This window comes from Heterocephalus glaber, unplaced genomic scaffold (genome assembly GCF_053883595.1).
Source record: "Heterocephalus glaber isolate CG9 unplaced genomic scaffold, H.glaber_assembly_v1.0 deba00001531, whole genome shotgun sequence".
Classification (NCBI taxonomy): domain Eukaryota; kingdom Metazoa; phylum Chordata; class Mammalia; order Rodentia; family Bathyergidae; genus Heterocephalus; species Heterocephalus glaber.
The window spans coordinates 6,868,263-6,886,702 of record NW_028258329.1 but is presented as its reverse complement, the minus strand read 5'-3'; the positions used below and the strand labels follow the sequence as shown (position 1 = coordinate 6,886,702).

At 36.2% G+C, this 18,440-nt stretch overlaps 1 protein-coding gene across 15 annotated transcripts in view; it reads left to right on the top strand.

The window, feature by feature from the left end:
* Mef2a (myocyte enhancer factor 2A) overlaps positions 1-18,440 on the top strand; it is a 151,169-nt gene that overhangs the window by 92,786 nt on the left and 39,943 nt on the right. For all 15 annotated transcript variants that reach the window (XM_004852690.4, XM_004852691.4, XM_004852685.4 and 12 more), the window contains one exon: positions 1-204. In XM_004852690.4, coding sequence (XP_004852747.1) covers positions 1-204 — 204 coding nt within the window. The remainder of the gene's footprint in view (positions 205-18,440) is intronic.

Below are 18,440 nucleotides of genomic sequence, written 5' to 3'. Positions count from 1 at the left end.
GTTACTTTTACAAAGAGAAAGTTTGGACTGATGAAGAAAGCCTATGAACTTAGTGTGCTCTGTGACTGTGAAATAGCGCTCATCATTTTCAACAGCTCTAACAAATTGTTTCAGTATGCCAGCACTGATATGGACAAAGTTCTTCTCAAGTATACAGAATACAATGAGCCTCATGAAAGCAGAACCAACTCGGATATTGTTGAGGTAACACATATCTAGTAATGCATGAATTGCAAATAATAATTAATCATCCATTTAATAATACTAACTTTTATGTTACTCATCTAAAACGTAAACCAGAGGATAAATGGGTATTTTCTCTGAATTATTTCTTAGAAGGGTCAAAAATTGCTTTATGATGAGCCACTTGTACATATCCTGTTCATTCAAACAAAATACACTGGGCTGTTTAACTATATAAATCTGACATTTAACCAGTATTATCATAACATTTCACCTAGAGTTGCTTACTTTGTGTGAGTTTTTCAGTTAGTATTGTACAAAACTGTATCTTTAGAAACTCACTTTTGGATAGAATGGAGTTATAATTTAATATATTTATCATCTCATGTCAGTGACGACTCTAAACTCCAATGAAAGAGAAGAAAATTATATAAATAATATTTTGTTACTAGTGCTTTAATTGGATGGAGGATGAAATCCTTGCCCCTTTTTTCTCTATTCACTCCCCCTTTAGTATCTCTCCTAGTCCTGACAACCTGATTAAGTGAAAAAGATGAACTTTTCAAGAGTGATTTCATCTGCTCAGTATGTATTTTGAAATAAAACCATCAAAAAGGATAACCAGTGTTCTTTCCCCTTTAGTCTTTATTTCAGAATTTTATAAAAATCTTTTCCATTTTCTCTTTCTCTCTTCCCCTCTTCCTCCCTCCCTCCCTTGTTCATTATTTATTCATTTTTATGGCATTGGGCGTTGAACCCAGAGCCTGGTTTATGCTAGGCAAGTGGTCTACCACTGAGCTACTCTTTCAGCCCATTTAAAACTTGTGAGACAGGGTCTCCATACATTGCCCAGGCTGACCTTGAATTTGTAATCTTATTGCTTCAACCTCCCGAGTACCTGGGATTATAGAAGTGTGCCGCTCTGCCTTGCTCATATTCTATTCACTGTTTCTGATAGCCTTTAAGTTAGCTTCATAGTTACTTTTGTCTTTTTTGTTTACATTTACAAGTTTTGTTACTTTTTTGTTTTTAAAAGAGAGTTTTTCATTTACTTGAGACATATGTACCTTGGCTTGTTTTGAAACATTAAAAAATAATTCATTAAATTAGGCATTTCCTTAGAGAAAATACTGAAACCATGTGAAAATAATGCAAAACCATCTACAAGACAACAAATGGACTCCTAATCTAGATTTTATATTGACTAGTTGAAATTAAGCTAGATAAAGAAACTTTACTATTTTCTTGTATAGTCTAATTCATTTGCCTCCACGGATTATATTACAGTTCTGAAAATGCATTTTAAATTTTTCCTGTATTTCTCGGCCTTAGTGGTTCCTTTTTGAGCAGTGATTTATTAGTGTTTACTATAAAAAAAACTCTGTTGCTTGTATTAAAAGATAACTTTTATTTCTTTGTAGCCATTAATTGTTTCAGATGTAAAAGTATAGCATAATTATGGGTAGGACTCACCTCTGTTACTTGATTTACCCAGCGTTTTTTTTAAGGACTCAATGCTGTGATTCTCCTTTGAAATATATTTGAAGTTTTTGATTTTGCTTTTGTTGATCACTTTGATTAAATTGTATGGCTACAGCTTTAGCTACAATTTTTAATACAGTTATGTTTATGTCATTTGTAAATTGTTTTATCATATTATTTAGTATTTATACTATAATCACTTATTGCAACATGATCTGTATAGTAGACTCCCTGTTACAGTTTACAAATACATTTTATGTTACGATTTTGTAAACGAGAGAATGGTTTAAGTTTTCTGAGAGACTTTATAAATGTATTTTCTTGAAATGGAAAGTATCCCTGCTGTGTTCAAAATGGCTTCTGTTCCTAAACATCTATGTCTTATCAAAGCTCCACAGCCTTAAGTCAAACAAACAAGAGTTGACTTTGCTGATGTCAGCAAATTGATATTCTAGCTGGTATCGTTATAAAGAGCAACCACCTCCCTAACTACTCTGCTCTTTCATTGCAGCAGTTGTTGTTCTTGGCCCTTGGAGGCTGACGGTCCTATACACAACCTAACATTTACTTCCATAGAGAATGTGAAGAATGTAGTCTGGTTTAAGCCACACAGAATTTTCAGACTACCTCAGTCTTCATCTCTGTTGTGGTCACCAATCAGAGTAAGAGAATAAATCCCAGAAATTTTTAGTGGTCTCTTGTATTACAATCTTTCTTTCTTTCAATATGAAAGAAAACTTTTTCATTTCAGTTAGGATTTTGATGTTTTCTTTCTAGTTGTAGTTTATAAATATAAGCTAATAAGAATTTTATCAGTAGTTTTCTATGAAGTTCTACTTTTATATAAAAATGGATAGAAGATGCTTCAGATTATAAGCAGTGAATTTGTTGTGGTAGGATAAACAATAAGGCTTAATTCATGTTTCTTGTATATTAAAGTCTTACTGAGTTAATCATCAGTACAAGACAGTGGTTGTTAAACTTGTAACATAGGCTTCTTTGATATATGAAGATGATATAGCAGTACCTATACATATCTGAGTTCTTTTTACCAGTTGGTGGTAATTGCTCACACTGATGAGTCTGTAAGGATTGTTGTTAATCAGACTAAGTTTATAGGAAAACAGTAACAATAAATACTTGGAAAGAGCTTTCAGTATGCCATGTACATTTTAAGTACTTCTACAAGTATCTTATTGGAGGATATTTTCAGAATATCAGTAAAAGGGTTTTTTTCTTTCCTCATAGTTTCTGTTCCAGCAGTTGTAATTGAAAACATCCTTTTTGATATCCATTTACTCGTTTGCAAATATATTTGAGAAGCTTTCTGTGTGTTGTGGGTTTTGTAAGGGAATGTTATTTAGAGATTTCTAATTCAAGCCATAAGAATAGTCTTTATAGTTTTATAAACCATTGACATACATTTTTACCAACTGAAGACTTCACATAAATAAATGTGTAAGAAGTTGCTCATGAGGTTTGGGACTCCTTAGCTATCTCATGTGACTGAATAAATCAGGAGTAAACAGAAACAAACATTTGTAAGTGATCAACTTCAGAAGGTGTCTTTATGTAATATAGCCAGTAATGACAGTAACCTTCAACAGGCCTCTAACCTAACTTTACTTATGTCCAGTTGCATATATTAGTTTTTAAAATCAATAGGACCTCCCCCCCATATTGCCAAAATGTCCTCTTAGAAACTTGAGCATATTAAATGGAGTCTTCGGTACATGTTCAGGTTAAGCATCCTTGACTTGAAATGCTCTGAAATCTGAAACTTTCTGAGTGCTAACATGACATAAAATGAATAGATTTGGAAAGAATGTATTGATTTCTCTGTTTTTGAGATTCCAGTACTCAGTTCTAGCACAGTGTATTAGTTATCTATTCTATGTAAGAAATTACCACAGAAACTACTGGCTCAGAGCAACACACATTATTGTGTCACTATTTCTGTGGGTCAGAAACCTGAGAGAAGTTTTGCTGGATCCTCTGCTTCAGAGACTATTACAAGGCCACAGTGAAAATATTGCCGTTGATCTTATCTGAAAGCTCATCTGGGAAAGAATCTGCTTTTAAGTTTACTTGCATAGTTTTTGGCAGGTTTCAGTTTCTTTAAGGGTTGTTGTGCGGAGGGTCTCAGTTCCTTGAAGGAGAGTATCCAGAAGCCACTCATATTTTCTTGCCAGTATGGCACACTGCTTCATCAAATACAGCAATAGAGTACAAGCAAAATGAAAGACACATACTTTATGACTTATCTCAGAGGCAACATATCCCATAATTTTTGCTATATTCTGTTTGTTAAAAGCAAATCATTAGGTCCAGCTCACACTAGACTCAGTCCACAGTCATTGCAAAGGAATTAAACAGAGGCTTGAATATCAATATGTGGGGAATTGCCTTTTCAACCACTGCCTACGATGTCTAGCAAAGGTCCAAATATCTGTTGTTATAACTAGCACTATTTGGGTCCCAGGGAAATGTGTCTCCATACCTCTTTAACAAAAAGTTATGGTGAGCAAATGCTGTGAAAATTTGGGCTGTGCTGGTATTGACTAAAAAGGGAACCTTGTTTAGATTACAGAAAGAATTTGAGCAGCATAAGGTACTAAGGAAGAGGAAGGATTTACTGTTGTTGGATTCTTCCTCTTAGTATATGCATGCAATATTTTCTGACATAATGTATCATTTCTAACTAGGACCACAGTTGCGCATGGTGGCTGAGGATCATTTTCCTTACTAAACCGTTCACATTACTCTTGAATTTGGATATATATATATACCTAATAAAACATGCATGACCCATGAAATTACACTGTAACTAGATAGATGTTGAATGTTTAAATTACAAATAGTTTTATTTTTATAATAATAAGATGTCAGATTTCTGTAAACAGTTTTACTTTAAATTTGAATACTTAAATTTACATTAAACATTAGAAAGATAACATTTGAAAGCGTGAAAATAATTTTAATTTTAAATTTTACATTAACTATATACTTGTGTTGAATATTTTAATTCTTTTAGCTCTTTACCTCAAAAGATTATGTGGAAATCTTGTTTATAACAATATAATCAATCATTTCACTGAATTGAAGATAAAATATATAGCATATATATTAGTAACACGTCTTTATATTCATCCAGCTATTTCTGCTTTGCCCAGAAAATACATAGGTATGTGCAGTAATAATTACACATAACCATGTTGCTATTTTTCTAATTGTGTAGCTCTGAAGGAAAAAAACGAATTTTATCTCACTGCTGTTACAGTCAACAACAAAATAATTCTCTACCCACCTAAATGTGGTGGAAAAACAACCCTAGTAATTCTTCAGTGGATACCAACCAGATACACTCTTAGCTCTATTCTGGCACTGTCTTCCTGTGTCAGATCCCATAAGATGAAGGCTTAGTCCTATAGTTGGTTGTGACCTATACTGCTACAAATCAGAGATCTCCCAACCCCCTCCTCGGATTTAATTAATTTGTTAGAACAGCTCAGAGAACTCAGAGAAGCACTTACTTAACATTTGCTAGTTTATTATAAAGGATATGTAGTGAAGCTCAGCCGGTCCCAGCTCCCGGAAGGAAGCTCCCGCACTGCCATCCCAGGCTCCTAGGGCCAAGAAGGTGAGCCGGTCCCAGCACCCGGAAGGAAGCTCCCCCGCCTCCATCCCAGGCTCCTAGGGCAGTGCAGCTCAGCCGGTCCCAGCACCCGGAAGGAAGCTCCCCCGCCTCCTTCCCAGGCTCCTAGGGCAGTGCAGCTCAGCCGGTCCCAGCACCCTGAAGGAAGCTCCCCACCTCCATCCCAGGCTCCTAGGGCAGTGAAGCTCAAGCCGGTCCCAGCACCCGGAAGGAAGCTCCCCTGCTGCCATCCCAAGCTCCTAGGGCAAAGAAGGTGAGCCACGGGGGTGCCAGAAGCACCCCCCCCCCCGTGGAAATGAGAAGACACATAATCAAGCCTCAAAAACAGACTTCCAGATCACCTACAGCAACCCCAAAGGGAAATGAGATGGAACACTCTGATACTCAACCACCTGGACTCTCTGAACTGGCAACAAAAGAGGATCTGGGAAAAATGAAATCAGAAATAATTACTCAGATAACAGCAAAGATTTTGCTCATGGTGCAAGACATGATTAATAAATTTAGAGAGGACACAGATAAAAAAATAGAGGATCTGAGGAACATGATGGAATCCCAACATAGGAAACAAATGGAATCCATAAAACAGATACAAACAGATTTCCAAGAGATTAAAAACTCCATCGAAAGTCTGTGCAGCAGAATAAAACAATGTGAGGATAGAATTTCACATATATAAGATAAGATTGCAGTTAGTGAGGAGGAAAAGAAAAATTGCTTTAAAATTGCAAGGGAACATGATAAATCAATCCAGCAGCTGCTAGACGATGCAAAGAAGAATAACATAAGACTGATTGGAGTCAATGAAGAAAGAGGAGAGAGTGCAGATGACATTAAAAAACTGTTCACAGAAGTGATGGCAGAAAACTTCTCAAGGAGGGGAAAAGAACTTGACATACAGATAAGTGAGGCATATAGGACTCCAGCTAGCCTTAATCAGAAAAAATCTACACATAGGCATATAATAGTTAGGATTCCAGAAATCCAACAGAAGAATAAAATTCTACAAGCAGTGAGAGAAAAGAAACAACTCACATACAAAGGAAAGCCCATCAGAATCACAGCAGACTTCTCAATGCAAACCCTCAAGACAAGAAGAGCTTGGAGTGATGTATTGCAAACCCTAAAGGAAAACAGCCTCCAACCCAGATTGATGTACCCTGCAAAACTATCTTTCAAAATGGATGGAGAAATAAGATGTTTTCATGATAAAGAGCACCTCAGGAACTTCATGAATACCAAACCGGCACTCCAAAAAATTTTAGACAATACCCTAGGAAAAGACAATGAGGAACACAACCCCAGGAAACCCAGCAGAATGAATGCATTGGGTGTGACAAATTAAATGCAAAAGGGGAGAATCCAACAAAAAGAAAAAGTCATGACAAGGCTTTTAAAACTTTTGACTTCATCTCCCTAATGAGTGTATAATTCAGTCTTATTATTGTACTGATTAGTATTTTTCTGATTCTAGAATTGCACATCATTCCTTGTGCTATACTGGCTATTTATCATCTTATGTCTACATTTTAATTGGGTTGTCTATTAATGAGCTCTAAGAATTCTTTATTCTGCTCATAGGTTATATGCATTGTAAATAATGGTCTGTTTAAGGACTTTTCATTTTAATGATGTCATTTAAAATTCTAAATTTTGATGGAATCTCATCAATTTTTTTTCTTTTATACATCATGTTTTTTGTATCCTAGGTAGTTCTTGCCTACCCTGAATTCATAAATATTTTCCCTTATAATTTGTTCTTAAAAGTTTTGTACTTTTAGGCTTTCATATTTAGGTTCATAGATCCTTCAAGTTATTTTCATGTATGGAAATAAAGGGTTGAGGTTAATTTTTTATATACGGATACCAGGCGTTCTAGTGCCGTTTGCTGAAGACACTATCTCTTCCTCGGCTCTTGAATTCAGTTTATATTCTATAAAATGCTAATGTTAAATAATCTTTTAAAACTCAGTGGACCATATATGTGTGATTCTATTTCTAGATTCTCTGTTTTATTCAAATGATCTATATGTCTTTCCTTACACCAACACTGCCTTGATTACTGTAGCTTTAGAAGAAGTCTTAAAATTGGGTGCTAAATGTCTTCCGACACTGTTTTTGTTTTTGTTTTTGGCTTTTCTGGGTCCTTTGTACTCCTACATAACTTTTAAATTTCAATATCCAGTTCTTAATTTATAGCAAGTATACACAGACTTGAATTTTTATATATACCTTGTGTTTTCTAATCCTGCTAAATTCAAGTACAAGTTCTAGGGGCTCCTAGAGATTTCTTAGTATTTTCTCTGTAGATGATCATTTCATCTACATATAAAGATTTTGCTTCTGCCATGCCAATCCTATTCTAGTTGTGTCATTTTATTGCCAGACTATTTTGGTTTAGACCTATGTTTCAAAGTCTAATGGACAGATGAAGAGTAGGCGTATATGCCCTTGTTCCCCACTTTAGGGAGAAAGCATTGTATCGTCTCCATTCATAGAAGGAGTTTTTGTTAGAAGTATGGAGTACATATCTTTGATCTGTTGAGAAGGTTCTCTTCTACTTCTAGTCTCCTGATAGCTTTTACCATGAACAGCTATAGAATTTAGTCCAGTACTCTTTCTCCAACTAGTGACAGGATCATATGGGGCTTTCTCCTTTCCTCTGTTAAAATGATTACTTTTGGGGGTGGATCTTCCAATGCTGAACCAACGCTGCCATCCCTATAACAAAACCACTTTCTACATACTGCCAGATCTGACTTCTAATAGTTTGTTTTGTTAAACAAATTTCTATCTATGTTCATACTTTTTTCTTCTATTATCTTTAATCCAGTTTTATGATTAGCACAATGTTGATTTCCTAAAATGAGGGGAGAAGTGTTCCTTCTTTTTTCTGCTTTAGTTGTTTGATATAATTTATCAGTTAAAATGTTTATGAGCCTGCTGTTGTCATATAGGTAGGTTTTCAAGCTAGGAATATACTTTCTTTTTTTTTTGTATTAAATTCTTTTATTGGTACATTGTAGGTATACAACACAATTACATTTCTCGTTGGGAATTGTACCTTTACATAATGCATGTTGGTTCTTATTTTTTCCCCATTCCTAGCCCTCCCTTCACGCCCTCCACCCTTCCCTATTTACAAAGACTTTATTTCCATTTTTTCCATTTCTCATCATTTTTTCCTTTCCCCTCTTTCCTTTCCCCTGCCCCTCCCACTACCCCTACCCCTTTACTTTCTTTAATAGGTGCTATTCAAATTTTATATTTCCTCCAGAGTTAGTTTCACTAATTTGTCTTCTAAGTTACTTCTTAGAAGTTGTCAAATTTATTTCAAAAAAGATTTTTGTAATATGCTTTCTATATCTTTTTAAATTCTGTAAAATCTGTGGTAATGTCTCCTAGATCTTAATATTGTAATTTAAAAAATGTATAACGGATATTGTTTAACAGGAAAAAAAGGTCTAAAAGAGCAGGGAATTGGGAGGGGTAGGGGAAGGGAAAAAAGGGAAAGGAAAAAATATGAAAAGAGGAAAAAAATGTAAACAAGGTCTTTGCAAATAGAGAAGGGTGGAGGGGGTGAAGGGAGGGCAAGGGAAGGGGAAAAGAAATAAGAACCAAGAGACTCATGTAATGGTACAAGATCCCAATGATGAATGTAACTGTATTGTATACCTAAAATGTACCAATAAAATTAATGGGGGGAATAAATAAATAAATAAAGGATATGTAGTACAGATGGACAGCCAGATGGAGAGTGCACACAGCTAGATCTGAAAGGGCCCCAAGGGCAAGAGCTCCATCCCAAGGAGTTGAGGTGTACTGCCCTCCTGTGTGTGGGCTCCATTCACCAACACAGAAGCTCTATTTTCCTCTGTTTCATTAGGTTACAGTACATTTAAAAAGGTCTCAAAAATGTAAATAGTATCTTTTTGTGTTATTAAGCACTGATACAAAGATAGGTGGCATTAGTTTTTTTGGCAGTGCTAGTATTGATTGAGGCCTTGAACATGTTAGATGTTATGGTTTGGGCCTAGATGTTCCCCCCCCCCCTTTTCAGAGGTGGCCGGGATCTAGAGTGTGTGACACTAGAATTGATGTGTGGTGCAGTGCTAGGATCAAGGGCACTAGGATTAAGGATGTGAGTTCTACCTGCTCCACGTAGTCTGGATAAGACATAAGGGATAGAAAGAGCTGTGGTTGTTTCTTTTTGGTTTGCTACCTTCTGCCAGCCGTGAACTGTTTCTCTGCAGTGCTACCCTGCCTTGGAGCCAGCTGATTATGGACTGAAACCTCTATAAACTGTGAGCTGAATAAACCTTTCCTCCCTTAACTTTCGGCATCCGGTATTTTATTTTGGCAACAAGAAAAGTAACTAAGACAGTAGGCAAGCACTCTGCCACTGAGTTACACTCCCAGCACTAGGTGGCAGTCTTTTGTTTGATCCTACAAAAAGTAGCAGTTTAGTTTAAACGTACAAAGAAATTGTTACAAATCCTGTATTTTCTTTTAAGTAAATTAAGATTTAAAATTTGTGAATTGTATTATGTAATTTTATAAGAATGTTAGTTATGTCCTAGAATCTAGAAAACTAGAAATGTAAAACACCAATACAAGAAGTCATCATTATTCATACACATCCGTGTATAAATTGAATTTATACTAAAACTGGTACAAGCTTTGGAGCCCTAAATCAAAATAAAAATAGTGTTAAAAGGCATGGAGTGAGAATTTTAGCAGCTGCTACATAAGAAACACCTGAAATTATTTTTATATTCATATTTTTTCTTCTTACAAAATATTTAAAGTTTTAAATATTCCTCAGAATATTTTTTAAATAAGTGACTTAGTGACGTTGAAGAACATTCAGTAAATAGTTTATGTGGCAGTTAAGATCATTGTGCTGTCATTTAGGGATTTAAATAGAGGCTGGTTATGTCCCTTGTTAATGCCTTGCGAACCATTCCCAAATAGGGACTTTTTTCACCATAGGAATACCTCAGCATATTTTTTTTAAGTCCACTTGCTGTATCTTACAAGATCTTCACTTCCGTGATTAGTTGTTTTAGAAGTAGAAATTGAAACTTGAAGTTAAATGATTTGCCCAGAGTCACAGAGCAGTTCAGTGGCAGAATTTGGATCAGAACCTAGGTCTCTGACAATATCCTTGTATCTTGCTCTTCGTTTACTGAATCCAGTAAATTCTGAAATGTTTCTTCATAAGTTAGACTTTATACATATACCGGTAATGTATAATGTAGCAATCATGAATGTTTTCCTTATTAATGAAGAGAAAATTAGAATAATTACAATAAGAATAATAGATAATAATTATTAATATGGTCTGATATTCTTTAATGGCTTTTGTATTATCTTGTAGGACCCCTTTTATCATATCTACTTTATAGTAGAGGAAATTGAGCCACAGTGAAAAGTGAAGTAAGATGATAATTTGGATTCTGAAGGGAAGAAAAAATCTGCCATTTTGCGTCTTAATGTTATCTTTGATTGCTTACTCTTTCTTCTGTTTCTTTTTCTCTTTCTCTTTCTCCTTTTCTCTTTCTCTTTTTCTCTTTCTTTCTTTCTCTCTCTCTTTCTCTTTCTCTCCCTCTCCCTCTCCCCCCTCCCTCCCCTCTTCTGTCTTTCTCTTTCTTTCCTTTCATCTCCTTAAGACATGGCCTCACTATACAGTTCAGGCTGGCCTTGAACTCACTTTGTAGCCCTGGATGGCCTCAAACTTGCAGTGATCCTCCTGCCTCAGCCTCCAGAATGCTGGGATTGTAGGTGTGTGCTACCACACCCAGCCTTGCCTATTTTCAAATTACAAGGGAATTCGGAAATAATTAAACTCTTAAAGGAAAATATAGGGAGTCAATATATGATACACTTATCAATTAGAAAATAAAAGCAAATGGTGGAAAGTGATGATGCGGGAATATATTAAAATCAGTGGTTTTCAAAATGTGGTACCCTGACCAGTAGCATGAGCACTACCAGAGAACTTTGTAGAAATGCAAGTTTTTGAGATCTACTGAATTGACAACTTTTGAGATGAGGCCTAAGCAATTTGTATTGTCTTAAGTGCATTTGTCAATAAAAGCTTCAAGTTTATACACAACCTCTTTGCAGCAGTTTCCTAGCTTTTAAAATATTTTTATCTCAAGACGGTGCCCTGAAATAGTTTCGGACAGTGATCAAGCACAAATTGTAATTTCTTAAACCCTTTAAAAAGCGATTCAAAATAGTACACCAGTATTGGTATTAGTTGCCACTAGGGAACACATTTTTAATGGGTTACATTTCAATTCAGTTTTGCATTGTTATAAGAGTTTCTTTGAATGTAATTTTTTCTGGGAATACTTCATGAGAGGTGTGTGGAGATAATGGAATCTAGAATTTGGTTCTTCAAGTGAGCAAAATAGAAAGTTAAATAACTTTTTATCTCCTCAGATCATCTAGTGTTGACTCAGTAGATCTGCAGATCATGATTTTGCTTAGGTTTGCTGATAGCTTTAAAACTTCCACAAAGAGGCTTTTGGGGCAGACCTCTCCCTCCCAGTATTATAGATGAGAAATGGAACAGACAGAGAGTTTAAGAGGCTTGCTTAATGTATTACAGGGCTTCAGTGGAGCAGCAGGGAAAGGGAAAAGTAATGAGGCACCCGAAGACAAGACAAAGCTTCCTTCCATATCCAGCTCCCTGCCCTGCTCTTTTATCCCTGATAGAACCTAAAGCAGCAGGATGATATGTCTCTGGGTGAGGTACATAATCCTCATGACCCTCCTCTTCCACATGCTGCTATGCCATCACCTCCAACAGGAATCACCATATCTCTTGCAATTTCAGTTGTACTATTTTTATTTTGCTATTTGAATATTATTTCTCATACAAGTTTTAGTTTTCATTTATATGCTTTTTACAAGAAACTGTGGATCTGTAATTGTAGTTTTTCCAGTCTTGGGTCGTATTTTTCTCCATCAGATTGATGTTATGTAAATGAGAGTTCATGGGAGTGTGATAATATATTACTTTATAATATAACTCACATCTTTGTGAGGCATTTCTTGTGATTATTGATGAATATCTATGCCCTTAACATCCATATGTGTCAGAGATTGAATATTTTAGTACTATGAGATAAAATGTTCTTTTTTCTCTAAAAGATCATCAATATCAACCATAGACTGAAACCATGAGCCAAATAAAACTTTTCTCTTTTAAGTTGTGTATCTCAGGTGGTTTGTCTGAAACAGAAAGGTGACTGATACAGAAAATAGGTACTGAAAAGTGGGGTCATTGCTGTGACTGTACCTGATCATGTGGTTCAGAAGTCTTTGGAGCTGGTTTGCAGGAGGATTCTGGAAAAATTTGGAGATGCAGGCTTGTGAAACTTTGGTGTATTGTAAGCAACGCTTGATGTATGGTTCTGGTGGGAGCTCAGAAGAGCAAAGTGCCGATAGGAATGCAGACAGGAAGGGTGCTCATGAGCTTTCAGAATTGGAGACTAGAGTTTATTCATGTTACATTTTTGGGGAAAAAACTTTGCATTTTGTCCATGTCTTGAGACTTTGTGGGAGGCTGAGTTTAAAGATGTTGGACAAATTAATCTGGTGGAAGAAATTTCAAGGAAGTCCAGTGTTCAGGCTGTGTCAGGGTACTGCTATTTTTAGCCATATTTTTAGTGAGAACTGGGAGAAAAAAGCAGAGCAGAAAGATTTGAAAAACTTCCAGTTTGTCTAGAAAGAAGCACTTGTAAACCTGGAGCCAAGGAAGGTATGGTTGTTCAAAAGATCAGTGCTGTTAAAAAGAACCCAAGTACTTTGCACTGGGACAACAAAAAAGGTTGCTTGAGAGTATCTCAGAAATCTGCAAGATCCTAACTCATTGCAGTCTCGGGGGTGTAAAAGTAGAAACCTTTCCTTTGAGAAGAGTCCCTGGGCACCATGTTAAAGAAGAGCCACATAGGAAAATGGTTCCGAGATTTATTTTAATATGCCCAGCCATCCAGGCATCCACAGCCCACTACAGCTGTTATCCAAGGAGGTCTGACATAACCACTGAAGCTGCTACCAGACTTTGGCATATGATGCTGGATTTGCAGACATGCAGAATGCAAGAATTACAGGGTCATGGAAGCTTCTGCCCGGCTTTTCGGAGAAAGTCTAGGAGGCAAGCCAGTGTGACAGGTCAAAATCCCTGCCAGGAGCTGCTTAGAGGGTGGTGTGTGAAACTGTGGGAAGGAGGTGAAATCTTCAGTGGAGACCCCAAGAAGTTGGAGGTGCCAGAAACAAGGAATGTCAGCCTAGTAAAGCCAGAGGCAATAAGTAGAGCCAGCCCAAGAGAGAGGCCTTGGGGGCAGGGCTGTCCAAGCCCTTTGAAGCTCACAGCGCTACCATGTGCCCCCAAGACTACAGGACTTAATGTTTGCCTGGTAGGTTTTGGTCTTGCTTTGCTCCAATTCTTTTCTATTACCCTATTCCTCCCTTTTGGATGGGAATGTTTACCCTGAGCTTATACCTTAGGAGCATGAAACTTGTTTTGTGTATTTTATAGAGGCTCACAACTAAGAGTTTGCATTGACTCTTAGGAGACTTTAGACTTGGACTTTTGAGCAAGGTTGGAATTGTTGAGACATTGGGGAAAGAATTAGTGCATTTTCAATTGTATCCAGCATAGTTACATCCTATTAGGCAGAATCATGATCTTTTTACTGTCCTTATTGGGAGATTATGGTGTAAGCATATGGCATATGAGTTTCCATGTCACATTGACAAGGGGTGGACTTGTGGTGATTAATCTTGATTGGCCTGAGAGATTAGTGAAGCACATTTCCAGGTGTTGGGAGGTGGTTGTGACCTTGGGGACTATTCTCTGCCTGGTCCTTGGGCCATTCCATTCAGGCCCTTCCCCTGTTCTGTTTCTTGACTGCCATGAGGTGAGGCTGGTTTCCTCCAGTATGATCTTTTCTTATGTTTCTGATTTGGAGCCAGCCAACCATGAACTGAAACCTCTGAAACTATGAGCAAAAATAACCCTTTTCATCTTTGAGTTGTGTATGTCAAATGTTTTGTCACAGCAATGGTAAAGTGACTCATACTTCAGGTTTACCACAAAACTCCTAAGTCCAGATGACCTCATAAACAAAAACTAGCAGAGATTTTTAAAGGAAGAAAAAAGTGCCAGTATTTTGCAAACCTTTTCAGAGAATAACAGAAGAAAAACTTCTCATTTCCTCATTATATGAAGCTAGCCTAATCAACAAAGATCTAAAGAGAGAATCAGAATTTGGTTTCTGAATGTAAATGTAAAATCCTTACACAAAATATTGATCTATTTTTGTGTGTTCAATTCTTTTTTATTGGAGACATTTTTATTTTCATAATGACTCATTTTCTCTACTGCTTAAGAACACATCTAGAGTTGGTATCAACTTCCCTTAAAGTTAAGAGTGGCCACGTAACTGAGTTCTAAGCCCAAGGGAGTGTAAGTGCATATTACTTCCCAGCCTGGCCTATGAGCTATTTTCCACATGATACTCATTCTCTGTTCCCTGTTTGCCAACCAGGTACAAAGAATCCAGATACAGATTCTGTGGTTCCATGTGTAAGGCCACAAGGTAAATGACTGTGGGTGGGGGTAGGGCATGTAGATCAGTAGCAGAGTGTGCTTAGCATGAGCAGTGTCCAGGGCTCATTCATCAGCATTCCCTACTCACCCGTCTCCCCTAAAAGACTTTAGACTCTGAATCTCACAGAAGGCTCTTTGAGAATAAGAAACATCTTCATTGGGCTTTGTGTGAACAAGAAATAAACTTTCATTGTTTAAAGACACTGAGAATTGTGGGCTTGTTTGTTAAAGCCTCTAGCATTACATCAACTCATGTGAAAACCCAGCACTATAAAGAATTATTATGATTATAATTATTATTATGATTAAGTTGGATTTATTTCAGGAATGCAAGGTTATACTATATTCATAAATTGGAAGTCTCAATATTATGTTTGTCTGCTATATAAAATAATCTGTACAGTCAATGAAATACCCATCAGAATCTCAAGAAATTATTTTTTAAAACCTCATGAACTAATGCTGAAATTCAAAGGGGAAGAGAAGACCTTTTGAGGAACAAACAACAAGATGAAAGGATTTCCAATACAATATATTGATACTAATTTTAAAACTATAATAATTAAGATACTGTGGCATTGACACAAATATGAAATGCCAAATAGAGCAGTGAAATGAATAATGGCTCAGAAGAGAAACATAATGTGTGTGAGGTATCATCACAGAACTAATAGGAAAGAACCAGTGCTTTAAGCAGTGGTACTGGACAATTGGATATCTGTGTGAGAAGACCTATGAGACTGAACATACAACATAATCACAGACTAATTGTGAAAGGTAAAATTACAGAGCTATATGGAGGATAATATAGGAGAATACCTTCATGATTTTGAAATGGAGGAGAAAGGTTTCTTGTACAAGAAATGAAGATCATAAGGATAACTAAAGGAAAATATTGATAAATTTCTGACTACATTAAAATTTAGAACCTCTCTTCATCCAAAGATGAGAAATTTTCAGGAGAGCCACAGAAAGGGAAAAGATTTTTACAATACATAAAACTAGCCTAAGATGTGTATTTTATATACATAAAAGAACTATAAGTCAGTGAGGAAGAGGCAATTTATAGAACACTTCACAAGGTTCTTGGACAGGCACTTCACAAAAGATGAAATCCAATGGCCAATAGGTATGAAATGTGCTTAATTTCATTAGTAATCAGAGAGATCGCAAATTAAGTATTCATTATAGGTGGGGATATGCATTGATATAACTAACCTTGAAAGGGTGTCATTATCTGTTATAAAACCAAATCCATGTATTTTATGAACTAACAATTTCACTCCTAATGAAATGCCCTAATGTTTTTCTATCCAATCTTACACAGTGAATAGTAATGAAAAAACTGCCGCCGCATGGATGACTCGCATAAACAGTGTATAGTGAGAGAAGCAAGACAGAATAATGAATGCAGTTCCATTCACATAATAGTCAAAAATAGGCAAAGCTAAATTATATATTTTTAGGGATACGCATTTGTCTGGTAAATCTATAAAGACAAAGAGCTGGGCAATTAAGTGAGATCATATAGGATTCTGGCTTTGGTCTATTTTTTTTTACCTGATTAAAATGACTGATGCTAGATTTATAATTATTTCTTGAATTTCACATAAATTTTTATCCATCTTTTTTTTTTTTGGTACCAGGGATCGAACTCGGGACCTTGCGCTTGCGTAGCAGGTGGCGAAACCACTGAGCTAAATCCCCGGCCCTCCATCATGTTTTATTTGTTTCACAGTTTTAAAAAATTCAGTGTTTTTATATGTTTTCAAAGTGGCTAGAAAGAATAGTATCTGCTTCAGATTAGAAATAATTATTAAAATGGGTGTAAGGAGAACTTTACCTTGTTTTTAAAATACCCTAAGGGTTTGGGCCAGGGATTTAGTTCAGTGGTGCCTCTGCCTGCCTCGCAAGCACAAGGTCCTGAGTTTGAACCCGGGTACCAAAAACAAAAGTGTAGCATACAACTTTGGAAGTTCTTGGTAGGTACTTACAACTTCACTCTTTTTAGACACAGGTTATGGTATATAGGTAGTATAGACCTTGAGTCCAAAATTTAGTATATACTGTAAAGCTTCCAGATAATGCCAGTCCCTTGAGTTATTTTTCAGTTATTTAAGACCCCACATAACTTACATATTATTTAAATATATTTAGAACGAAAGGTACCTTGATTTTCTTACTCTTTAAACAAATACCAAAAATTATTTTAGTGTACTTCTGTATATGCATATGTGCATGTACATAAAAATACGTAACATATGGAAAATGATTGTCTAAATCTTTAGGTACATAATTTTTTGCTTACTGTTAACATGATAGAATGTGAGCTAAAAGAAATCCACTTTAACTTAGCTTCCTTTGCCTAATAATCTATTTTTATGTTTATTATATAAAAGAAAAAAATACTTATAAAAAAAGTCTTAAACAGCATTATTCTTGTCTCCACAAGTGTTTTACCATCTCCAGTTTCACCAGGAGATTTATTATGTAAGCTAAAATATGAGACAAATGTACAGGGTCTGCCAACCAGTAGCATATAACCAGAATTCTGTAAATATTTCCTTGAACTTGAAAGGTAAGGTTACTTAATCTCTTTTAGTAGAATAATAAAACACATGACTTTAAAGATCTTTGTTCAGGTTGGTACCATTATTTGTACCAATTATTTGTCCCAAAAGAGTAAATAGTCATCACTCACAGATTGAAGATTCTTTTTGCATTCTAGGCTGTAAAGGAACCAGCCAGACATTTTAAAATACAGAACATGAATAAGGAGACATGAGAAGAGTCTTAATATGGTACCTAAAAGATCACTGGGGCTGGCCCATGGTAGCTCATGCTTGTGATCCCAGAACTCCGGAGCCTGAGACAGAATCACCTTGAGTTCAAGGCCAGCCTGGGCAATATAGTGAGATTCTGTCTCAGACAGACAAAAGATCACTGATAGTTTTCTTCACTGAGGTTCTTAAAGTAGCTCAGGCTACAGCAGTAATTATGAAAAGGATTTAAGGAGATAGCACCAAAGGCAGGAAGAAATACTGGACTCCTGAAGGACTGACACCAAAATAGCTGTCTCCCAGGGGCCTTCAAGGTTTGAGGCCCTCTCATGTCTGCCACCAACGCTGGTTTGTGAGGTGACTGTCCTGAAGGCACAGTCGATAGTCTTTGTGTGAAATGAATTGAATGAACTCATAATTTAAAAACATTGAAATGAATTTGTAAGTGGAAACTAATCCAGTCAGTATCTACATACAGGATGATGATGGCATTTCACAGGAAGTGATTTTTACTGACAAGAGTTATTTGCAGCTACTATTTTCTGCAAGTTAATCAGTGTTCTTTTTTACAGACTTGTAAAATGGCCTGGGCAAAGAAACAAAGGTAGCCATAATATAAATGGAGGTTCTAGCTAGGGCACCCACTAAATTTCAGTTTTTCCTTAAATTGGTATGGAAATTTTAATGTCAAGAGCCTGCCTGTACACATATT